This window comes from Rousettus aegyptiacus, unplaced genomic scaffold (assembly GCF_014176215.1).
Source record: "Rousettus aegyptiacus isolate mRouAeg1 unplaced genomic scaffold, mRouAeg1.p scaffold_m13_p_4, whole genome shotgun sequence".
NCBI classification, from domain to species: domain Eukaryota; kingdom Metazoa; phylum Chordata; class Mammalia; order Chiroptera; family Pteropodidae; genus Rousettus; species Rousettus aegyptiacus.
In genome coordinates this window covers 150,815,093-150,836,659 of record NW_023416307.1, presented here as the reverse complement: position 1 = coordinate 150,836,659, position 21,567 = coordinate 150,815,093, and the positions used below count along the sequence as shown (strand labels likewise).

Genomic DNA, 21,567 nt, shown 5'->3' with positions numbered 1-21,567 from the left:
GCATACCTTGGAGATATTGTAGGTTCAGTTCTAGATCATGGCAATAAAGCACAAAAAAGCAAGTCCTAATCTTTTTGCTGGTGGATGGTTTTGCCTTCAATTTGCAAAACAAAAACAAAAACAAAAACAAACAAAAATGCAACACCGATGAAACTCTATAAAGCAAAGTGCAATCAAATGAAGTACGCATGTACACAAACTGACAATAATAGGTAATGTAAAATTCCTGAGAAGGCAGTAGGGTTAGATGTCAAAGAATAGGACATGTGATTCATCTGAGATCAGAGTGAGACAGCTCTGCATACAGGTTTGTAAAGTGTGGTGCTGATCATCAACATTCACATCACTTGGTAACTAGATAGATATGCAAATATTTGGGCCTCATCCAGATCTACAGAAACAGAGGTTCTGTGGGTAAGGCCTAGAAATGTTTTAACAGCGCTCTAGGTGATTCCGATGCTAAAGTTTGAGAAGCACTGCTCTCTAACTTGAATGGAAGGGAGAGGGGAGCTGGTGCTAACGTGCCTGAGGGCGTTGAGATTTGAAAGTCATAAGCAATCAACTCAAGGTCAGAGAATCTTGTTGGTTTTTTCAGGTAGAAGGAAGGTAATCTGGCCTCTTTTCTCAGGAGCAGGCTTGAGGCCGCAGTTACCCAGACTATGTTGCCATGTCCACCTCAGCTCCGGAGTGTATCAGAAAGAAAAAGCATGGAGGAAAGAAAACGCAGTGAGGTGGGAGGAAATGACAAGGGCCCAGGACTCCAGAGCCCCAACTATGCAACTACTGCCCACGTAGGTGCCCTCTTTTCTCCCGGGAACCCAGTTCCCTTATCCTGTTAGGGTGGACTAACGGTCCATCACGGCCTCCCATTTCCGGGCCCCAGCCTATAGGAACCCAAACTGCTCAGCCAGTCAGCGCCCTGCGCTTTTTCCGGCGTTCGGCGTGCTGCCCTGGAGACGGGGTGGGCGAATCCAAACGTGGAGGGGTGCCAAACTCACAAGGCCAGTCGCTGACGCTGCGAATCTCGCCTCCCCAGCACTTTCTCCCCCCGTCTAGTGTCGGTGGACTCGTCTTAAGGCTGGGCGCGAGGCCTTTTAGATTGAGGGAGGCGCCCTAGTGGCGTCACTTTCAGGCCCCAGCCAATAGGAACCGAAACTGCTCAGCCAATCAGCACCCTGAACTTTTTCCGGCGTTCTGCGTGCTGCCCTGGAGACGGGATGGGCGAATCCAAACACGGAGGGGAGCTGGACCCCCTCACGGCTTTACGCTTCTTCTGCGAGTCCTGCCTTGCTCCATTTCTTTGCCCCGGCCCTTGGCCAGTGGACCAGTCCTGGGGTACCCAGACGCGCGCGCGCTTGAGGGAGCGCTTCTGTGGACCTGCCGCTTTTCCCCACTCAGCGACCAGGTCAGTGGCTGTTTTAGGGACACGAATACAGGTTCGTGTTACGCGATTGAGACTGCGAGTTTGGAGGGGCCCTGCCCACTCACTCTTTCTCTCTCTTCCGCCCTTCTTGCGTCCGTGGACCCTGTGCCCCCCGCGCCCCCTCCGCCTCTGTCTGAGGGCTCTGCTTTGCGCTCTTGTTAAAATAAAAAACATACACAACTTTCTCGGGGCTTCGATTCAGGGCACAAGGGCCACCCACCTCTTCTAGGACCTAGGTGCAGGGGGATTCGGGGCACTCGGACTCCGGGGTCCAGGAGATGGGCTTATATGGACGCCCCTAATTCTGAGTTTTACTTTTTAAAACCCCGGCGTCGCCTCCCAGGTTATAAGCCGGTCTCAATGACTGATGTCAGTGGACGTAGGGAGGCGATGAAAACTAGTTCGCTGGCACGAGCCGCTTGAGTGGGGGGTGTTTACGTAGCGACTTAGGTCTTGCACTTTAGAGGTCAGACCAAACTCAAAGCCTGCAATTAATTCGGTCTGTAAAGTGCTGCGAGGACTTTACACTTGTTGAGGATGAGAGGTTACAAATTTTTAAAAATTTATAATGGGAAATCTAAGGTGAGGAATGTCCTTGGATTGGATCAAAAAGTATCTTAAACTCATGAAATTTAAAACGCGAAAGATAAACTTAGAAGATCACTTGCTTTCAAGGAATCAATTATTAATTTCACATAAAAACTTATTTCAGCATCTTATCCCGCTGTATCCCAATGTAGCCAATTTGTGAACATTTCCCCCTCTGGTTTAATAGCTTTTCTATTTTAACATTGTCGATTAAATTTTGTTTTAGTCATATTAAATATTGTGTATTGTTGACCTCTTGCTACATAATTACTCCTGTTTAGGCTGTTTCAGTGGGTCAGGAAGATGGATTGGTTCTTTTTAACGAATGGGTTTTAGGGAGGAGAGGAACATAAAAGGAACTTAATAAAACGTTGTTAAAAGAAATAGATACTCTCTGTGCTCTTTTTGATTGGCATCAGTTTAAATTCAGCATTCTCCTGCATCTTTTTTACTTAGAATTTAAAAAATTTACTATCGATAGTCTGGTTTCTTCTGATTTGATCTAGATATCAGGTTTATAATCCAAATACCTAAATGTAATTACTAGCCTGTACATCTTTATGGTAGTGTTCGCCACCCCCTCCCCGATTTTACAGTAAGTTTTAACTTCATTGAAGGATGGAATCATAGAATTCATTATCCTAGATTCTTAGGTTCCTGGGATAGAGGTCAGCACACTACTGCCTACTGGCCTGGTCCTGCTCTCTGTTTAATAGCCTACAACCGAAGATAAATAATATCTAAAGTACATCATAATGATTATAGTCAATAATATATTATACATTCCGAAGTCCCTAAGAGACTAGATCTTAAATGTTCTCTCCACAAAAGAAGAATTAATTATGTGATGTGATGGATGGAGGTGTTAACAAAGCTATGGTGATGATCATTTTACAATATGTAAATGTATCCAATCATGTTGTGTAGAATGTTACAAGTCAATTATATCAAAAAATATTGAGATATAGTTCACATACTGTAAAATTCACCCCTTTAAAATGTATAATTTAGTGATTTTTAGTTTATTCACAAAGTTGTATAACCATTAGCATTGTCTACTTCCAGAACATTTTCAGGTGCCCCCAAAGAAACCCCATACCCATTAACTTACTCTTCTTTTGCTTTCTCTGTTTTTAAGGGATTTTGCTATAGATTCTGACTTAAACACAACCTGTTTTTAAAGAGGATCTATTACTGCTTGGATAATTTCTGGGAAATTTTCTGTAGTCTAGAATGTATAATCCTTCCCAAAAGATGCCAATTTAAAAGATATTTTTAATTGAATAAATACTTTGATGATATTGTCATTAATATGTTAAGCTACAGAATTCACTATTTTACTTCAACTTAAAGAAAATTTAGTCTAATAAAAGACTATATCACATCCTTATTCACTAATGAAAATTAGGAGATTTCGTTGGCCAAGAAAATGAACTCTTTTAACTGCTTATACTGTAGATGATGAAGGGGTTGGTTAAAAAAAAAATCGATTTGAAACAGTTAGCAAGCTTTTTCTGTAAAGGGCTATTTTAGAGTTTGTGAGTAGGTCATAGGGCCTCTGGTCACAATTACTCAACATTGCCAGGGTAGCCTGAGAACAGCCTTACACAATTTTTAAATGAATTGGGCATGGCTATGTTCCATTTAAACTTTATTTACAAGAACAGGCAACAGGCCAAATTTGGCTGAGGAACCAGTAGGTTGCTGATCTCTGACTTCGAATAATAGTGACTCCTACAATCTTTGTGGATTAGATGGAAATACCGTCATTTTATATTTGTATGTAAAGTATTTTCACATACATCGTCTCATTTGCTTCTCTGAATTTTTTGATTTAGTTGCAGCATATATCACCCCATTCATTGAAATAATGTGCTCTCCATTTTACCAGAGAAAGGTATCAAGACATTTTGGCTAAAATTGCACTCATTTCCTAATTTGGTTAACATGTGTTGGAAACAGCTTTCATTTTCATTATTTTTGTCACGATCTTCTTGACAGGAAGTTGACGTTTATGAATTGTTTATATATTTTTTCCTTTCGTCTTTTCATCCTACAAAAAGGCACTGCTATCCAACACATTCCTGTAGGTGAATCTTCTGAATTCCTAGAATTATTTAATATCTTTACATAGTAAATATCCTAGGCTAATGAATCATGCAACTAGCTTGCATTTATGTGTGTCATTTTTGTTTACATTTTAGGGGCTGGAGATGCTATTAGGCTGTCATTTTTTCGAGTGTGAGAAGTTGGCTCAGAGATGGAGAACTTCATTCTGTATGAGGAGATTGGCAGAGGAAGCAAGACCGTTGTCTATAAAGGGCGCCGGAAAGGAACAATCAATTTCGTAGCTATTCTTTGCACAGATAAGTGCAAAAGGCCTGAAATAACCAATTGGGTAAGTCTAATATGTTTCTGTCCCCCTAGCAGAAGATGGATGTGATCAGGTAGAATAAGTAGCATGTTAACAGAAGCCACTCAACTCAGGACAGCAAGTGCCACTTTTTCAGTCTGGAATGGGCAGCCTTCTGTTTAGTGCCACCAGTTCTGAATAATGACTAATAAACATACCCAAGTCGTTAACAACTTACAGTTTTGTTTGTTTCTTTGGTAAGAGTCAGGGAAATGTGTATAGTCTATATTAGATCATTTACTTTTAAGTTTAGTATATGATTCACGGGGCTCTCCAAAGTAAGGACTTTGGGCGACGGTGATTTGGATTTGAAATAGCCATGCCGCTTAACAGCCCACGCTCCTGGGATTGAACTTTTTTATGGAAAAAGCACATAACACAAAATTCACCATCTTAACCATTTTTTAAGTGTATAGTTTGGTGATATTAAGTGCATACATATTGATATGCAACCGTTGTCATCTCCAGAACTTTTTTTTTAAGAGTTAATTTTTCTAGAGAAGTTTTAGATTCACAGCAAAATTAAGAGGAAGGTGTAGAGATTTCCTGTATATCCTTTGCCCCTACATTTTCACAGGCTCCCCTGTTATCAAAATCCCCACAATAGTGGTACTTATGTTGTAATTGAACCTGCATTGACATATCATACTCACCCAAAGTCCATAGCTTACCTTAGGGTTCACTCTTGGTGCTATATATTCCGTGGGTTTGGACAAATGTGTGATGACACATATCTGTCATTATAGTATCGTACAGAAGTGTTTCACTGCTCTGTAAGCCCTGTGCTCCACCTATTCATCCCTCTTCCCCCAGACATCTGGCACCCACTGGTCTTTTTATTGTCTGCATAGTTTTGCCATTTCTGGAATGCTATATAGTTAGAATCATACACTATGTTGCCTTTTCAGATTGTCTTTCACTAGCGATATGCATTTACGTTTCCTCTGTGTCTGTCTCTTGTTTATAGCTCATTTTTTAAAAATTACTGAACCGTATTTCCTTTGCATGTATGTACTGCTTTGTTTCTTTGTTCACCTATTGAAGGGCATCTTTCAGTTTTGAATAAGGCTGCTATAGATATCTATGCAGGTTTTGTGTGGATATGTTTTCAGCCCCATTGGATAAATCCCAAAGGTGATTGCTGAATCGGCCAGAAGTCTTTTTATCTTGCAGAACTGAAACACTATACACATTAAATAATTCCCCATTTCCTTTTCCCCCAGCTCAGTGCCCAAGAGTAGGTACCTCGCATGTTTGAGTGTTGTGGCCTGAATTCTGTTGGCATTTCCATGCCTTCTTTATTTTCACACCCTTTCCCCTGACTGGATCAGTGGGTATCTGTTTAGACATGCCCACCAAATATCCTCCCCATTCTCCAACAGCGTTATTATTGGGGATTTATTACAAGGTACTCCTCAAATTCTCTCTTGGTCCCTCTGATTTTTGGTTTTCTCATCTGTCTTCTAAGTTATGTGGATTCATTTTATTTGTGTTACAGATATGAGTGCACCTAGTTGTTCTCTGAGTGTACCATCTTCCATTTTAAAAATAGCTCTGCATTTCTGCAAATTGAGGGTCCATTAGTCTGTGTTGAGTGACAGAATTTGTACGTGATTTTTTTAAAGAGAATCAGAAAGCGAGGATCCAAAGCACTTCAGTCATTTTCAGCGATTCTGAGTTTTGATGGTTTGCCAAGTAATGCACACATTTTATGGTTTTAATTCCCATACTTAATGGGATGTTGAAGGGAGGAAGAAAAGATCCCTGAAGCAACTTAGTGTTTTTTAATGGACAGGCTTTTTCATCTTTATTGTTGAGTTTTGAATTCACTTTTGCTTTCGGTGCACAAGTATTTTATGATCTAATGGAAGTGTACATTTCAAGATCAGTGTGTTTATTGTAATGCGTCTTGTTTTAATAATATGGGTGAATCGATATTAGGATTCACTAAGAATATTCTTAAAAAGAAAATTGCAGAACCGTTTAAGAGCTCTTTTAAGTGTTTTTGTAAAAGTTTTACATCATCATTATAGAAAATTTGGATAATATAGAAAAATGGATAGAAGAAAAAACAGCATTCTTTAACCTGAAGATAATCATTATTCTATTTAGGTTTCCTTCTTGTATTTTTTTTTTTCTGTGAATTAAATTTTTTCTAATCATGACATATAATTTTGTTTCTTGCCTTTTTCACTTAACATTATAACATTCATTTTTCCATATTGTTGTAAAATTAAACATTTTAATGTTGGCCTGATATTTTGTAAGTTAATATACAACTTATTTAACTATTATTGTATTAATGAGCATTTAAGTTGTTTTTATTTACTAAAGATTTTCTTTACTTTGAATAATTTTTCCTGATTATAAAAGTAGTGTGAACTTAGTTTAGAAAATAGAAGTAGAAAGAATTGAAAAATACCAGTAATGATGCTCATAACAACAGCTGTTTTGATGTAAACCTTCTGGCCATTTTCCTATGAATATTTCTTTTGCAGTGTTATGGTTACACAAATACACAAAGCTGTATTGCACAATTTTTTTAAAAAATCATTTTTAAGATAGTACACTAAATTAGAATTTTACCATATGACAAAGCCTTCATAACCATCATTTTGATGTCCATGTAGAATTCCACCAAATGAATTTCACTGTTTTGTTATCCATTCCCTAATTGTATATTTAGGTGTTTCTTTTTTCTTTTTTCTTTTTTTTTAAAATAGATATAAGGTTTTTAAGAACCAATTTTTTCAGTGTGAAAGCTGTGTGTTTTTATAGGTCCGTCTCACCCATGAGATTACACACAAGAACATTGTGACTTTTCATGAATGGTATGAGACCAGCAATCATCTCTGGCTGGTAGTGGAGCTCTGCACAGGTAAGCTAACTTACTTGGTTTTGAAAAAACGTAGGGTGTAGGTTTTGTTACTTTCCTTTTTCTTCTTTTGTAAGTATAAGTAGTGTCGATATTGTTGACTGTGTTAACTTAAAAATCTAGCATTTGAAGGGGACTAGGGAAGGGTGAAGAGCAAAGCTGCTTGGTAGGTGGAAGACTTATATAAAATTCAATTTGGAGTTAACTTTGGTATAAAATATTACTAAACCACCCACATCAAAATTTAGAAATATTTTTTATTTGGTAGTTTATCAAATATTTTTTAGTGGTAGTTTATCAAACAAGTTTTTTTAGTACTGTAGGTCAACAAAATATTTTAGGTCACCCACCTGTGTTAATTAGCTTATTAGTTTATAAAATGATCATCTATTTTTTTATGAACAGGACACATGCTCTTTATAAAAATATATGAACAGTATCTCTCAGCATGGAACCTCCTAGAGGCACTGTGTAATGTTGGTGGGTTGAAATGGGTGATTTTAATCCACTTGTAGGTGGTTCTTTAGAGACAGTTATTGCTCAAGATGAAAACCTCCCAGAAGATGTCGTGCGAGAATTTGGCATCGACCTGATTACTGGATTGCATCATCTTCATCAACTTGGCATTCTCTTTTGTGACATTTCTCCTGGGAAGGTAAATCATGAAAGTTTCTATTTTCTAACTACTTGTGATTTATAGTGCTTTCTCAAAAGTCTTTTTATTTTTAGATATAATTTTAGATCTAGAACATCTTGAAATTTAAAGTTAACATTTTAAATAAAAGAAACATAGTACTATATTTTAGGTACCTGCTAAGCTACCTACCTATTGAAGTAATTTTAGAATGCAGAGCCTCCCCTCTTTTCAGAGCTCTCTGAGTGATATTGCTGCTAGGGTGTATTGCGAATGAGGATGTCAACAGATCTATAAAATAAGACGTTCACTCTTAGAGTACACAGTTATGAGTCATTATTTTAGTTTGGTAATGCCATTCTTGGCTATATATGTTTGATTCCTGACATTTTGGATCAAATGTTTCTTTTTTGGTTAAACTAATTATCCATAACAAAATGTGCTTCAGTGTAGTAGAGTCATGAAGCTTGCTTAGTCTGAGTCACAGTTGACACCGACATTTCGAAGCTGTGTGCCTTGGGCAAGTTACCCTTTCTCGCTCTCTCTGCGCCTTAGTTTTCTTGTCTCTGATACGGAGACAGTATTTCAGGGTGATTGTAATGATTACGTATATTTAGGTGCAGCCTCTGGAGCACTTTCTGGCAGATAGTGTGGGCTCCATCAGTGGCATCTATTATTATCTTTCCAAGTACATACTCTTGGTTGTATTTATTACTGGTCTGAGTTGCTACTTTTCCTTCATAAATGTGTACTCAGTGAAACGGATAGTCGAATATTAGCTTGTGAAACACTATTATAAGCCATCCGTATAAGAAGACAAACCTAAAAAAAAAGTATAAGTTCTTGTTTGAAATAGTCATATCTTGCCTCAAGTCCAGAGCCACTTAACTAACCATGGTTATAGACCTGAAAGCAGCTATAGGCAACATATAAATGTATAGATGTGACTTCGTTTTAATAAGACTTTATTTATGAATATTGAGATTTGAATTTCATATAATTTTCACATGTCAAGAAATATTAATCTTAGTTTGATTTTTTCCCTCTAACTATTTAGAAATGTAAAAATCACTCGTAGCTTGTACAGAAACAGGTATTGGCTGGGATTTGGCCCAGAGGTAGTGTGCTCACCTCTGTGTAGTAGCTGTTTAACGAGGTCCAATATCAGCTGTTATATAATCTTGGAAACTCAGGCTGATTCGTAATGTAACGTTTACGCTAGAACTGGGGTCAGCAAAGTGGGGCAGGATGCCCGTTTCTATAAATGGAATTTTATTGGAACACAGGCACACCCTTTTGTTTATATATTGGTGGCTACAGAGTTGAGTAGTTGGGACAAAGACCTTACGGCTTGCAAAGTCTAAAAGATTTACTAACGCCCCCCCAAAGAAATTGCTGGCCCCTCCCACTGGTTTTCAAAGTGTGTTCCCCAGCCCAGCAACCATAGCGTTACCTGGGATTCTTTGGGAATGCAGGTTCTTGGACCCACCCTGGCCCTTACTCTGGGGTAAGGACTAGTAGTTGTTATTAACAAGCCTTCCAGGAGATCCCGGTACTCAAAAACATTTAAAAGGCGCTATAGACTTTTAACAGACATCCTTAGTGTTTGTACCTAGAAGTTAAGGGCAAGCTTTAACTTGCTTTGAAAAACAAAAAGCCACGTGAGAAGCCATCACAACTTCCCAGCAATATTTTTAATGACTCTGGAGGAAAAAATAAAACAGAACCCTGATTTCTGGCATGGTTTCAACAATCAACAGATGACTTCTAATTATAAATTATGTTAGCGAACTTGAGTATTGAGCACATGCCCATCACTGTTAAAAGCCTTTTGCATGTCTAACCTCAGTTAATCCTTATAACAGCCTGAAGGGTTAAGTAATTTTTCCTGTTTAGAAAGATCAGGTATATTCTCCAGGTCAGACTGACTGTAAGTGATGGGCCGAGGCTCACATTCAGATCTCTAGCTTCAAAATCCCAGTTTTAACCCTGCATTATATTGACACCTCTGGCAGGTGGATTTTCAAATCCTTCATCTGTCACCGAGGATTGGAGAGTATAGATTGTTATATATGCGTTGTTCTTCAAAGCCCGAGGTTTCCCTCTGTGGTTGGTTATATGTGTTCGATATATACATCTGAGACTGGACAATTTAATATTAGATTTTATTATTAAAAGGTTGGATTTTTCTTTAGCTTTAAAAAAAAAATTGCAAGCATTTAATTTTCTGAGTGGCGATGAAGCAAGAAAGCCAGTGGTCACTTTTCTTCAATGAATTTGTAAGAGGTACTGGTGGGAGTGCAGGCCGAATTGGTTTCTGAGCACGTTTATGTTTAATCTTTACAGATACTCTTGGAAGGGCCTGGCACACTGAAGTTCAGTAATTTCTGCCTGGCAAAAGCAGAAGGCGAAAATCTGGAAGAGTTCTTTGCTTTGGTGGCGGCAGAAGAAGGAGGAGGTGATAATGGGGAAAACGTATCAAAGAAAAACACAAAGAGTAGAGTCAAAGGTATGTGAAGAGCTTAAAGATCATCACTGCAGCTGTGGGCCACCGAGTCACTTTTAGGGGATAATGACCTTTTATTTTGCCAGTCAGTTAATGCACCAACAATAAGAATGAGCAGGAAGAGTCTGGATGCAGGAGTGGCTCGTCCATGGCCTAAAGTTTTCTGTGTGGATCTGATACCGTGTGAGGCAAGGGGAGCCTCTAACGAAGCCTGTGTCCTGAGCTTAGCTTTACTTGTCATTGACCACTCGTTAGAACATAGGGGTTTCGTCTCGTGTCCTGCCGCATTATCTACACTTAGAACAATCCCTGGCACAAACTAGTGCCTCAATACGTACTCATTGCTGTTAATAGCTGATACTCGTTGCTGTCGAATAGCTGATATTCTGCAATTAAGGAAGAATTTTCGGGGTGCATTCTTGGGAGATGGTTTCGCCAGGGAGATGGAACCTCGGGTGTTCAAATTGCCGTACTTGAGGGGAAAGCGTGAAGCGGTATTTCTTATACCAGAACTTTTGAGAGAAGTGGTAAAGATCTTATATCCTCAAGTTCGCTGTGCAGGTACTTGAGACTTTGGGCCACTGAAGTTCTAGTATTCTCACCATGCGGAAGGGGCACTATGAGAGAGGGTGACATCCTTAGGCTTGGTGGCCGTGTGGCCGAGAATGGAGGTGTGAGGGAAGGGGATGGGGAGCGACAGTTAACCACAGGCCCCATAAATATGACCAAAGGAAATTTAATTTTCCAGGCCAGTCTTGTGTGTGATAAAATTCCACGTCCAAGAGGAAGGCTTTTAAGGTCCCCAATATCATTTCATAGGATGACTGGCATTCTATAAGAATGAATATTGTGGCCTATGTTAGCAGAACATTAAGTTCTGAATTATTTTATTATAGAAAACAAGGAAGGCGGTATATTTCAGGAATGCACATTTGCAGTATTCCTCTTTAGTAAGGGGATGAGGGCTGCGTTGTGGAGAAATAGGTGAGAGTTTCGAGCAGTGACGCTCAGTAACTTTTGAGCTCAATCTACGAATAGTCCCCATGACAGGACAGGTTAGCCTCTTCGACCAAGGATGGAGGGCCTCATGACCATCAGTCCTGACCACCAGGAATCACCAATGTCATAGGCCACTCACCTCCACATCCCTGTGGTATAAAGAGAAAAGTGAAAATAAGACCACTCCTGTTTCTCTGTCTGGGGCCCTTGAGAATCTACGGTCTAAGCATGGTGATGAACAAGGCACGTGAAGTAAACACCTTGACTTTTGACTTGTGTGGGTGGCCGGGTGTTGGGGATGGGGGATGGTTGATGACTGGTCTCTAGGAGTGGGATATAGCCACAAAGAATCTTAACATCGGTGCCAGCCGGAGATACTGGTGAACGAAAAGAAAATGAAGGGAAGACTGCAAAGAGTTTCTCGTAAGGACACCTGAATTCTGTCCTTTCTTTGGTTATGTACAACCTTGACGGTAATGTCACATAGCTTCTGGGCATCTTAATTTCCTTTTGGGTAAAGTTAGGAAGTTGGACTGGATGAGTCCCATACTTTAGGGACAGGAAAGTTATGTAAATAAGTGAGTCCCTGATTTAACAGGGGAGATGGGGTCCTGTCAAACTGGGCTCAGTTCTGGCCCAGTGTTGTTCGTGGATTGAGAGAAGCTGGGAATCTGGGCTGATTTATTAAATGAGTTTCAAGTTTAGAATCCCCTGGCTGCAGGTTAGAGTTCAGGTTTCCGGATCTGGTCCCTGATGGCCTCTCTGTTCTCGTGGTGGCTGTGAGAAGGAACTTCGCTGTTCAGCTGCACGGAATATAGTTAAGTAGGGCCCCCAGCAGCCACCCGAAGAGGAGACCCATGGCTGCTTTTGCTCTGAGGACACAGTTCCCGCAGGCTGCACCCGGCTAGCAGCGGACATGGCAGGATCACTCAGGCAGGCCTGGTCCTGGGGGACACTGATGGCCGATGTTGGTGTTGGCGTTCCCGAGGACCTGCTGGCCCTTTCGTGTACTTCACGGCAGTCCAGGGTATTCCCGCTCCGCCTGCCCTCCCTCTCCCTTCCCCGCAGTCCAGCGTGCGTTGCGGCCTGACCAGCTACCCGCCTTTTCCTCACGATGTTTCCCGTGATGAAACCCTCGCATGGTTAGCGCCGTCTTGGAGTCTGCTCTTCTGAGGACCTGGTCTAACGCGGTTCTCCTCTCCGCTACCCCTGCCTCTTGCGTGACGCTCCAGCCTCCCGTGTTTGCAGTTTCCCGAGCTCGTGCAGCTCTGTGCCCTCGTTCCTTCTCCCTCCCGGCGGGGCAGCTGTCTGGAGGGAACCTTCCTTGTCCCTCTGGTTGCTGGGCTTTTACTGGACACAGTACTTAAATGCTGGTTTTCTCTTCTATTACCATTAGACTATTCTGTGCATAAATCTTATCATCGAATTTGCCATGTATGTTTCCTTTTCTCTGATCGCCTTTCCCCATTTGATTGTGAAGGTAGGATTTGTTCATTACTGAATATATTTACTAATTCAACATTTATTCAACAGAAATTTTGGCACATTCTAGGTACTGTGAACAAAGAGGCCAAAGTCCCTGACTTCACTAAACTTACATTTCTAGTTGGGAAAAACAGGCAGACGTGAGTTCACATTCAGCACACGGTACAGAAGCACCTGCTAAGTGCTGGGCAGGGCGCCTGGGCATCCTGGGGGGTCTTGTCTTTGTTTCCTCAGCATCTAGCAAAATGCAGACGAACAGGCCCTTCCTAAGTGTTGAATGAGTGAGTGTGGCTATGAAATGTGATGGCTCAGCGAGAATGACACATAGTAGAAATTTAAAACCATGCTCTGGGACACAGGGGGCTGCCGATTTGGCTGTAATGGGCCCTGGAGATACGATTTGCTGGAAGGTTTACCTCAGAGGAATTTTATTTTCCAACTGATTGGTGATTACTCACTCCATGGAAAGAACATTCTCATTGGAAGATGGGAGGCTCGTAGGCAGAATGGAAAGAATATGCCCAGTGAGCGACGAGGACCCTGGGTTTGGTGGGTGCTCTGTACCTGCCCAGCTGTGTGACTTCACTTCCTCTGATCGTAAATAAGGGAACTTTCTAGCTTGGTATGTCTATGTAATACTAGGCTTTGTACAGAGAACATCTGGTACCGCAGTAGTGCTGTTCACGAAATACTTCCCGTTCTCCTGGATCCATGGTGGGATCGTGTCTTCGCCCTGGCCGAAGCCCACCAAGTCTGAGCAGAGGGGATGTGAGGCACTTTGAGGTGGGAGTCTTGAGCCAGTGTGCAGTTTTAAGAGCTGCACGCTTTCCTTCTGCTTCGGTGACTGAGGAAGTGCGTGTTGAGATGGAGCCTGTTTTCAGCCTGGGTCTTGCAGTGGCTGAGGCTCTGAGCCCCCTACCTGTGGTGGATGTGTAGCCTGAGTAATAAACTAGCCTTCGTTGTTAAGCCAGTGGCAATATAGGGCTGTGACTGCTACCTAACTTAACACATCCTAGGCAAGCTGCCAGAAGCAAAAGTTCTTTTCTTTCAACTATTTAAATGGTTAATTTGAAAAAGAATGTACCTAAGTGAGCCATACTTTTAACTCAGGTGGATTTTCAACATCTGTGTTCTTACATATCCTTATAAAATGGAACCTTAAGATTAGACAACATTAAAAACTGCAATACTTACGAAGTTATATTCTTGTGCCTTTTTTTTCTCCCATATTTTTTGCCTCATTAGATCTTTCCTAGGCAGGTTTGTGTTGAGAACAACACAAATTCCTAACAAAATTGTTCTTTATACTTCATTTTTAGGTTCGCTTACGTATACAGCGCCAGAAATTGTGAGGGGTACTGACTTCTCCGTCGCCAGTGACCTCTGGTCTTTGGGCTGTCTGCTTTATGAAATGTTTTCAGGTGATTTCTTTCTGGTTCGGTTTAAAATCAGAGCTGGACACACGCACACAGAGGTTAAATCTGTAATTTGCAAACATTTTACCTATTAGGTGTGAAAAAGCTGGTTTTTCTAAATTTTTATACTAATTTTGGCTAGGTCGCTCAGTGTTAGATGCAGGTCCTAGAACTTTTTGCCGTGTAGCTATTTTCGTGATAATAATCTGGAATGTTGAAATGTACCTAACTATTAAAAACATTATTGGTAGAAACTCTTATAAAGGTACCTGTCACTTAATTATTCAGATGTGTCCAGTGGCCCTGCAACGCTTTGATCATGGTAGTAGTCCATACATGAATCAGTATATTTGTGAGGATGACAAATTTTAAATTATAGAAATATAAAGATGTATAGACAGTATGCCTGGTATATACTAGGCATTCAGTAATTATTTACTGATATGTGTGTGTGTGCACGCGTATGTTTGTATATATATATTTATATATATATATATATGTAGGGTTAATCGTGTAATCCTGAACTATCTGCATTTGAGATTTATATAGAATTATTGGTAGCGAACTCTTGTTTAATGGATAAGTCATCATGTAATTTCAGGAAAACCTCCATTCTTCTCAGAGAGTGCATCGGAATTAATTGAAAAGATTTTTTATGAAGATCCTTTGCCACCTGTTCCAAAAGGTAGGATTTTTTAATTAAAAAGGCAGTTATTATACAGTTTACACCAACTAATGGTGTATTTTTATCCAGTCTATTTTTATTGATTTATACCCCTCCAATTTATGTTTTATAGTCCCAAATTGATAGTTTTAGAAATAGCAGCATCCCCTTTGGTGTTTTTTAAAAAGATATTAAAATGGAAAACAAAGTACTAAGTTTCCCTCATTTAAAAATACAAGTTATTTTGTGCCCCTATACCAAAAGAAATATGATTTAAAGATTTAAAAAACCTCAAACTTTTATTTATTTTTTGTGTAGGCGCCATTTACTTGATTTAGAGTCATGTTCTTTGTAGTTATTTCTAGTTGGTGTTTGAATAGGAACGTATCAGGCAATCCTCAGTCCTTATCTTGATGAAGCAGAATGCTACCGTGAGTTTTTGGTTTTTTGAACAAGATGTAGTTGTAGTATTTAAAAGTGTTAGAACCTTAGTCATACGAATTGTGATGAATAGTCTACTGTTAACAATTTTAAGGAAAGTAAAGACAGAAGAAGGCGCAGGCATAATAAAACAGTCTGTAGTACACCACACAAAAAAAGTGAATCTTAAGACACAAATGAAAACAGGCCTTTACAAAAAAAATGTGATTTTTAGAAGAATAAAATTTTCAGAGGTAATTAATGGAAGAAATAAGAATACAGAATATTTTCAATATTTCAAGAATCATCCTAGCCTAAAAAAACTCTTGATATTTTGAGAAAAATCTGTAGTTCTTGAAATGAAAAGCTGCATTCTTTTTTCTTTCATTAACTTAGTTTTGGTAGAAACCAGTCATTTCTGTTTCTTATAATGATTTACAGGATTAAAAAACCTCATAATATCAATTGTTGTTTTCTGTAAGTTAAAGATTTTTATGCAGGAAAGAGAAATCTGAAAACGAAGGTGTCAGAGGTCTGGTCAGGATACCTTCGGTGCTGGCGTTCTTGGCTGGAAACTCGCCCCTCCCTTTGGGGCATACTATCTTACCTCTGCCTCCTAAATTCCACAGGGCTGCAGCCTTCCTTAGTGCAGCTCATCTCTTTCCAAAATGCACTTTCAATAAATCTTACTTTTTCTTAAAAAAAAAAAAAAAAAAAGGTGCTGTTGGTGGCCCAGGCTTAGTTGTTTCACAGTGATCTTCATCAGCCTGGGCGGGATCAGAGCTTCCCGTGGCGTCTTCCGTTTGCTCGTCTCTGGGGTGCTTGGCAGCGTCTTTGGCCATTGTCTGTCTTCATGGCCACTTCTCTCAACCGTTGCTGATTATTTGACCGTAGTATATATCTGTCTGATTTAAAAAGACAAAACTTGGAGATGAATGAAGTTGGACAGTGTCATAATATTGCGATGTTTATTATCTTTCTGTTAAAAATATTAAAAACAGAGGGATTGCTAGTATTCTAGTCATAGTATACTACGAAGTGAAGTTGGTTAAGAATGATCAGAAAATGAGGCACAATTAACAGCTGAGGAGAAGGGTACGAGTTTGTTAGGCTGGTAATCCTACTGGGGTTATTTAGTAAAGTCATTTTAGAGGTTAGTGGGGACTTAGTTTCTGAGGTTCGTGTTTTTCGTGTCTAGGAACAAAATGTTTTTTATTTTTGTGTCCCTCTTCCCTCTGAAATGAAGGCCCTAATTGTTATTAAAAGGTTCAGTTCTATTAAAAATAATTTATGGGCTTAAAATACTATGACTTTAAATGTTGAGATAGAGTATGTATCCTGTAATTATCACTTTGTTTTTAGAATTAATTTGGAATTAATTTTTTTTTTTTTTTTTTTTGGAATTAATAGATTCTTCTGTTCCTAAAGCTTCTTCAGATTTTATTAATTTGCTTAATGGTTTACTTCAAAAAGATCCTCAGAAAAGGTACGTGTGGATGGTATTTTAATATGAATATTGCAATCTTGTTTTCCTTTCATGTGCTTGTAAAATATTACACTTCTTAATACATAAAGAGTTGTTCAAATTACTTTATAGAAAAAACAATCTGAGTCCTCTCTGCAGGTGTTTTTTTAATCATGAGGAATTTTTAAAGTCATTTTCTCTTTTAACATATTAAATAGTTGCCTAGTAGGTTGACAGGTTTTTTTGTAACTCTCAAACTCAAGCAGTGTATTTCTTTCCATTGTTGACTTCAGGCTCAAACTGTTTTAGACTATTGAACTAGGGATGATACTGTCTCAAGATAGATAATGTAATAACTACTGAGGGAAATTTTAATATAATATATTTTTTATGATAGTTCTGTCATAATTGGGGATATCAAATAACAGGATAACAGGCACAGTGTGAATTTTTTGTAGCGATGGCAGTAAGTTAGAAGATGTGGCGTGGGGTGGTGGCAGGCAGGTGTCTCCTCGGCTTGGGGGACGAGCAGTGGTTTTTAGCTCTAGTTCTGCCATGAGGAAATGGAATAGGGGGTATTTATGCAAGTATTTGGGGGTCTCTGTTTCAGGGTGTAAAATGATTAATAAATTTAGTGTAGTATATAAAAGAATCCATTCTCTGTCTTCATTAAATAGAGAAAAACTGAAGGAAATGCTGTTTCTTGCTTAAGTTATAGGACATGGAATATGAACCTTGAAACTTGTGTCACTTAGTTGTCAGACCCTTTCATTCTATACCATTCCAGGCTTCTGAATGACTTCTGAATTCTTTGTTGCTAAGAGAGGTTATTTGCATACTAAAATGAAAGAGTAAAGTAGGAAACAATCTCAGAAGTACATTTATACGGAGATATTTGTAAATTGTAAGATCTGATATATGTAATTGGGACATATCTGTAATTCTGTATAGTAAATCATGCTGAAATAAAATTTTAACGTTTGTTTCATAAAGATTAACTTGGGCAGGCCTACTGCGGCATCCATTTTGGAAGGATGCTCTCACTAGAAAAGATCCAGACTCGAGCACCGAGGACTCCAGCGTCAGGTAAGATAAGCTTATCTTTGTGCGTAAGACATGGTTATTAAACACTCATACCTGTTACTATTCTAGTAATGCAGCATCAGTGACATGTTTTGTGTTTTTGCTTTTGTTCATTTTCTGATTAGCTGCCTATTCTCCAGTCAGTGATTTAGTATGGTAGTCAGTAGTTCTGTTCACCAAATATAAGCGGTTTTCTACCTTGCAACATATGGTAGGGTCTCATTTTTCTTTTTAAGTTAGGTGTGATCACGTGACTTGCTTTGGCTAAATGAAGTTTGAATAAAAGTGATATATGTTATTGCTGGATAGAAACTTTAAGAGCCGGTGTGTGATTTGTCACACTTCTCCAGATGAGGTCAATGGTAAGGTACTGAGTCAGCAGTAATAAAAATGAACATCCTTGCCTGGTTTCTTATTGTGGGATGAAAGTGTTCTGTCTTTCCCCACTAAGAAGAATGAGCTGGAGGTTTTTGTAGCTTTCGGTTTGAATCAATGTTGACTTTTATCAAATGCTTTTATATATCAGATGATATGATCATGCGTTTTTTCTTCTTTAGATTCTCATTGTGGACTCTTAGATAAATTGGTTTTCGAATTGAACCAGCCTTGCGTTCCCACAATAAACCCTACTTTAAGTCATGGCGTATTAAAATTTTCATGTTGGGCTGGATGTATTTGGGGCCAGGTGTCAGGAAGAGAGTGAGAGGAAGAAAAAAGAGCAGAGCAACAGGCATTTCCCTCATGTTCTTGGGATCCTAGCTCTCTGGTTGGGGAGGACGCCCCTTCCTCAGAGTTTTAGGCCCTGACCAGAAGCTGCCGCTGCTCCCAGCCAGTGTTGCAGAGTTACCTGGAGGTTGGGGCAGGACAGAATGGAAAAAGAAAAAGATAAAATCTAGGAGATTTCCCCTGCACTGACCATCAAAAAAAGCCTCCTTTCTTATTCCATGGCACAGAAATACAGGGATTATTGGGGCTGCTTCTGTCTGTACTTGCTTGCTGCCTTTGAACCCAGGCCAGGTAGTCCTGGGGAAAAATTAAAGGGAAACTTGCTGCAGGGCTGCTGGTGCATCGAGCTCGGTTTACTCCGCAATCTGCTTGCTGCTATTTGTTCTTCAGGTTCAATGCCTTGCACATATAGTCAGTGCTCATTTTAGCCACTCAGTGAGAAATATTACTTTTCTAACTCCACAGCTTTGCCAATGTATAATTTAATTATCTTTTCCAACATCTTGTTCTACACAGAAAACCATAGAAAGCTAAAAAGTAAGTTTGTGTTGACTTTCTCCTGTTGAACAACAGAAACTCGATGGAGTGTCCCGGGTCACAAGATTCCAAGGAGCTCCTGGCGAGCCCCCAGAGTGGACAAACAAAAGGGGAGAGGAGTGCCCAGCGGCTCAGCCGCTCTCTGAGGCTAGGTGAGCATCCACTTGAGCGTGGAACGCCGTAGCGGAGTTCCACGTTTGTGGTACCTTTCTCTTTAAACCTCTGTGTGCATCGTGACCTGCTCATGATATTTTGTTCCTTTATGGATAATGTTCTACTTTCCTGCCACAGAAAATCCAGCCGAGTTGCGGCCTAAGAACACTCTTGGGGGTCAACAGAATGAGTCCATGTTTCTTCTCAGGTATGTAAATAGCGGCAGAACAGCGAGGAGTCCATGTGACATGAAAGTTAAATACTCTTACAGCACCTGTCGTCCTGCTGGCAGACCATGCTACTCAGAGATAAAGGACAGGAATAGGAATGCCAAACGCCAGTTTTAGTTTCTTTTCTTCAAAGTTACTCTTAAGTGCTGGCTGCATGTAGATTTTACTATGCATTTAAAAATTTTTTTAACCAAACCAACTTTTCTGTCCTAGGTAAAAAAGGGTTAAAACGACTTAATTTTGTACTTCCATTTTAAATAGAATTGAACATAAAATTTCAGAAGGTCCACTTCTTTATTTGGATAAAGATTTATAGAAAAGAACAGGTTGTACATTTCATGTTGTTTTATATGGGAATGTTAAATAATGTTTGTAATCATGAAAATATTAAAAAAATTAGAATGGTATTTTAAGGCGATTAAGGCCAATGTATTTAAAATTTTAATAATGTATAAATACTAAGTTATTTATAGTTTTAGTCTCATAGAGAAATAGTTTTGTTTAATGGTATCAGGGTTTTTTCCCCATTTGTTTTACCCAAATTTAAATATAGCATATGTTAATTTTTTTTGTATATATATTTTAGGAGTTTTAAATTCCCATTTTTTAAAAAAAATTTGCATAATCTCTGGCAAGTTTGCAAGCCAAGTAAGTACTTATTTAAATAATGAATAAACAGATAAGCAAGTGAAAGCGAGATGATACTTGCGAATTTGAAGGAATTCATTAAAAAAGATGCTGGTTATCTGAGTGGAAGGATTTCTTAAAATGTGAAAAACTCAGAATTAGACCTGTGGGAAATGGCGTAGCCCACTGAGAGTATGGCAGTTGTTGATAGGTGTCGAAGGCTCATTAAAAATAGATGCAGATTATAGGTACCAAGGTAATTTTCCATTTCAAACATTTTCTGAAATAAAATTGTAAATATTATTCATCCTTTGTAGAATAACCAATCTACTATATTATGTTAATCCTGCTTATACCAGGAGGCATTTAAAAAATAATAAAATCAATGTTTTAAGGTTTCTAGTTAAAACAAAATACTGAATATAGCATAGGAACTGTAAATAAAAGAAACAAAGTAGCCAGGAAATTAACTTTAAAAACAGTTATAAAAGTAAGAGTGTCATGTAAACACAAAGTTTAAATTATTTTTTATATAATGAGATCACATAGAATCATAGTATTCTACCATTTTTATGAGACGTATTTTTTCCCCAGAGCATAGTCAACAGAGGATAGAGTTTCTGAAACCTGAATGACGTTCACTGGCCTGTGTTTTTCAGTTCTCGTCCTACTCCGAGAACTAGCACTGCAGTGGAATTAAGTCCTGCTGAAGACGGGGCTCAGAATTCGCCGCAGAAGACTTCTCCTTTGATCAAGGTGAACAGAGATGGATTTTTTTTTGTTTTATCTGAGATAGAATTGTTTTCAGATGTTACTGTAATGTTTATGTAATGTGAAATGCATTTGGACCATGCGAATGCATTTGGCATTGAAATGAAATGTACGTGGGTTACAATAAAATCTCACTCTGCTAATAACGTTTTGATTCTATGTGAGATAGAACATCAGTGTAAATATAAAAAATGCATTCTGAAATGTGAAAGATCTTGAATCTCTTCTGGCAAATAGTTGTCATAGAGGAGTGTATGTAATTTTATTGAAAATATTTTACAGTATTTACGTAAGTGCTAGAAGGACGTTTATTTTATAATTTTTAATGATACTTTTGATTTAATTATAAAAATTACATAATGTAGAAAACATAAAATTTAGAAGGCAAAGAATATAAACTACTTATAGTTTAATTACTCAGAGTATCACTGATTATATTTTGATATCCTTTCTTTTGGTTCTGTACATGTTAATTTTCAAACAAGGGAACATAATTTTATAACAATATTTTTCATTTAGTAAATGAGAATTCATTGCAATTTTTGATCACTTA

At 38.8% G+C, this 21,567-nt stretch overlaps 1 protein-coding gene across 8 annotated transcripts in view; it reads left to right on the top strand.

The window, feature by feature from the left end:
• The first annotated feature begins 1,225 nt into the window (after positions 1-1,225).
• ULK4 (unc-51 like kinase 4) overlaps positions 1,226-21,567 on the top strand; it is a 364,809-nt gene continuing 344,467 nt past the window's right edge. For 6 of the 8 annotated variants that reach the window (XR_004950599.1, XM_016163283.2, XM_036219850.1 and 3 more), the window contains exons 1-12: positions 1,227-1,405; positions 4,216-4,409; positions 7,203-7,302; positions 7,815-7,954; positions 10,280-10,442; positions 14,243-14,344; positions 14,940-15,023; positions 16,833-16,908; positions 17,881-17,973; positions 19,270-19,385; positions 19,525-19,594; positions 20,903-20,999. Coding sequence is in view for 7 of the 8 variants with exons in the window: in XM_016163283.2 (XP_016018769.2) it covers positions 4,272-4,409; positions 7,203-7,302; positions 7,815-7,954; positions 10,280-10,442; positions 14,243-14,344; positions 14,940-15,023; positions 16,833-16,908; positions 17,881-17,973; positions 19,270-19,385; positions 19,525-19,594; positions 20,903-20,999 (1,179 nt within the window). In the remaining variant the exon portion in view is untranslated. Of the gene's footprint in view, positions 1,406-4,215; positions 4,410-7,202; positions 7,303-7,814; positions 7,955-10,279; positions 10,443-14,242; positions 14,345-14,939; positions 15,024-16,832; positions 16,909-17,880; positions 17,974-19,269; positions 19,386-19,524; positions 19,595-20,902; positions 21,000-21,567 lie in introns of all 8 variants that reach the window. The other 2 variants (XM_016163281.2, XM_036219853.1) reach the window with 2 other exon arrangements.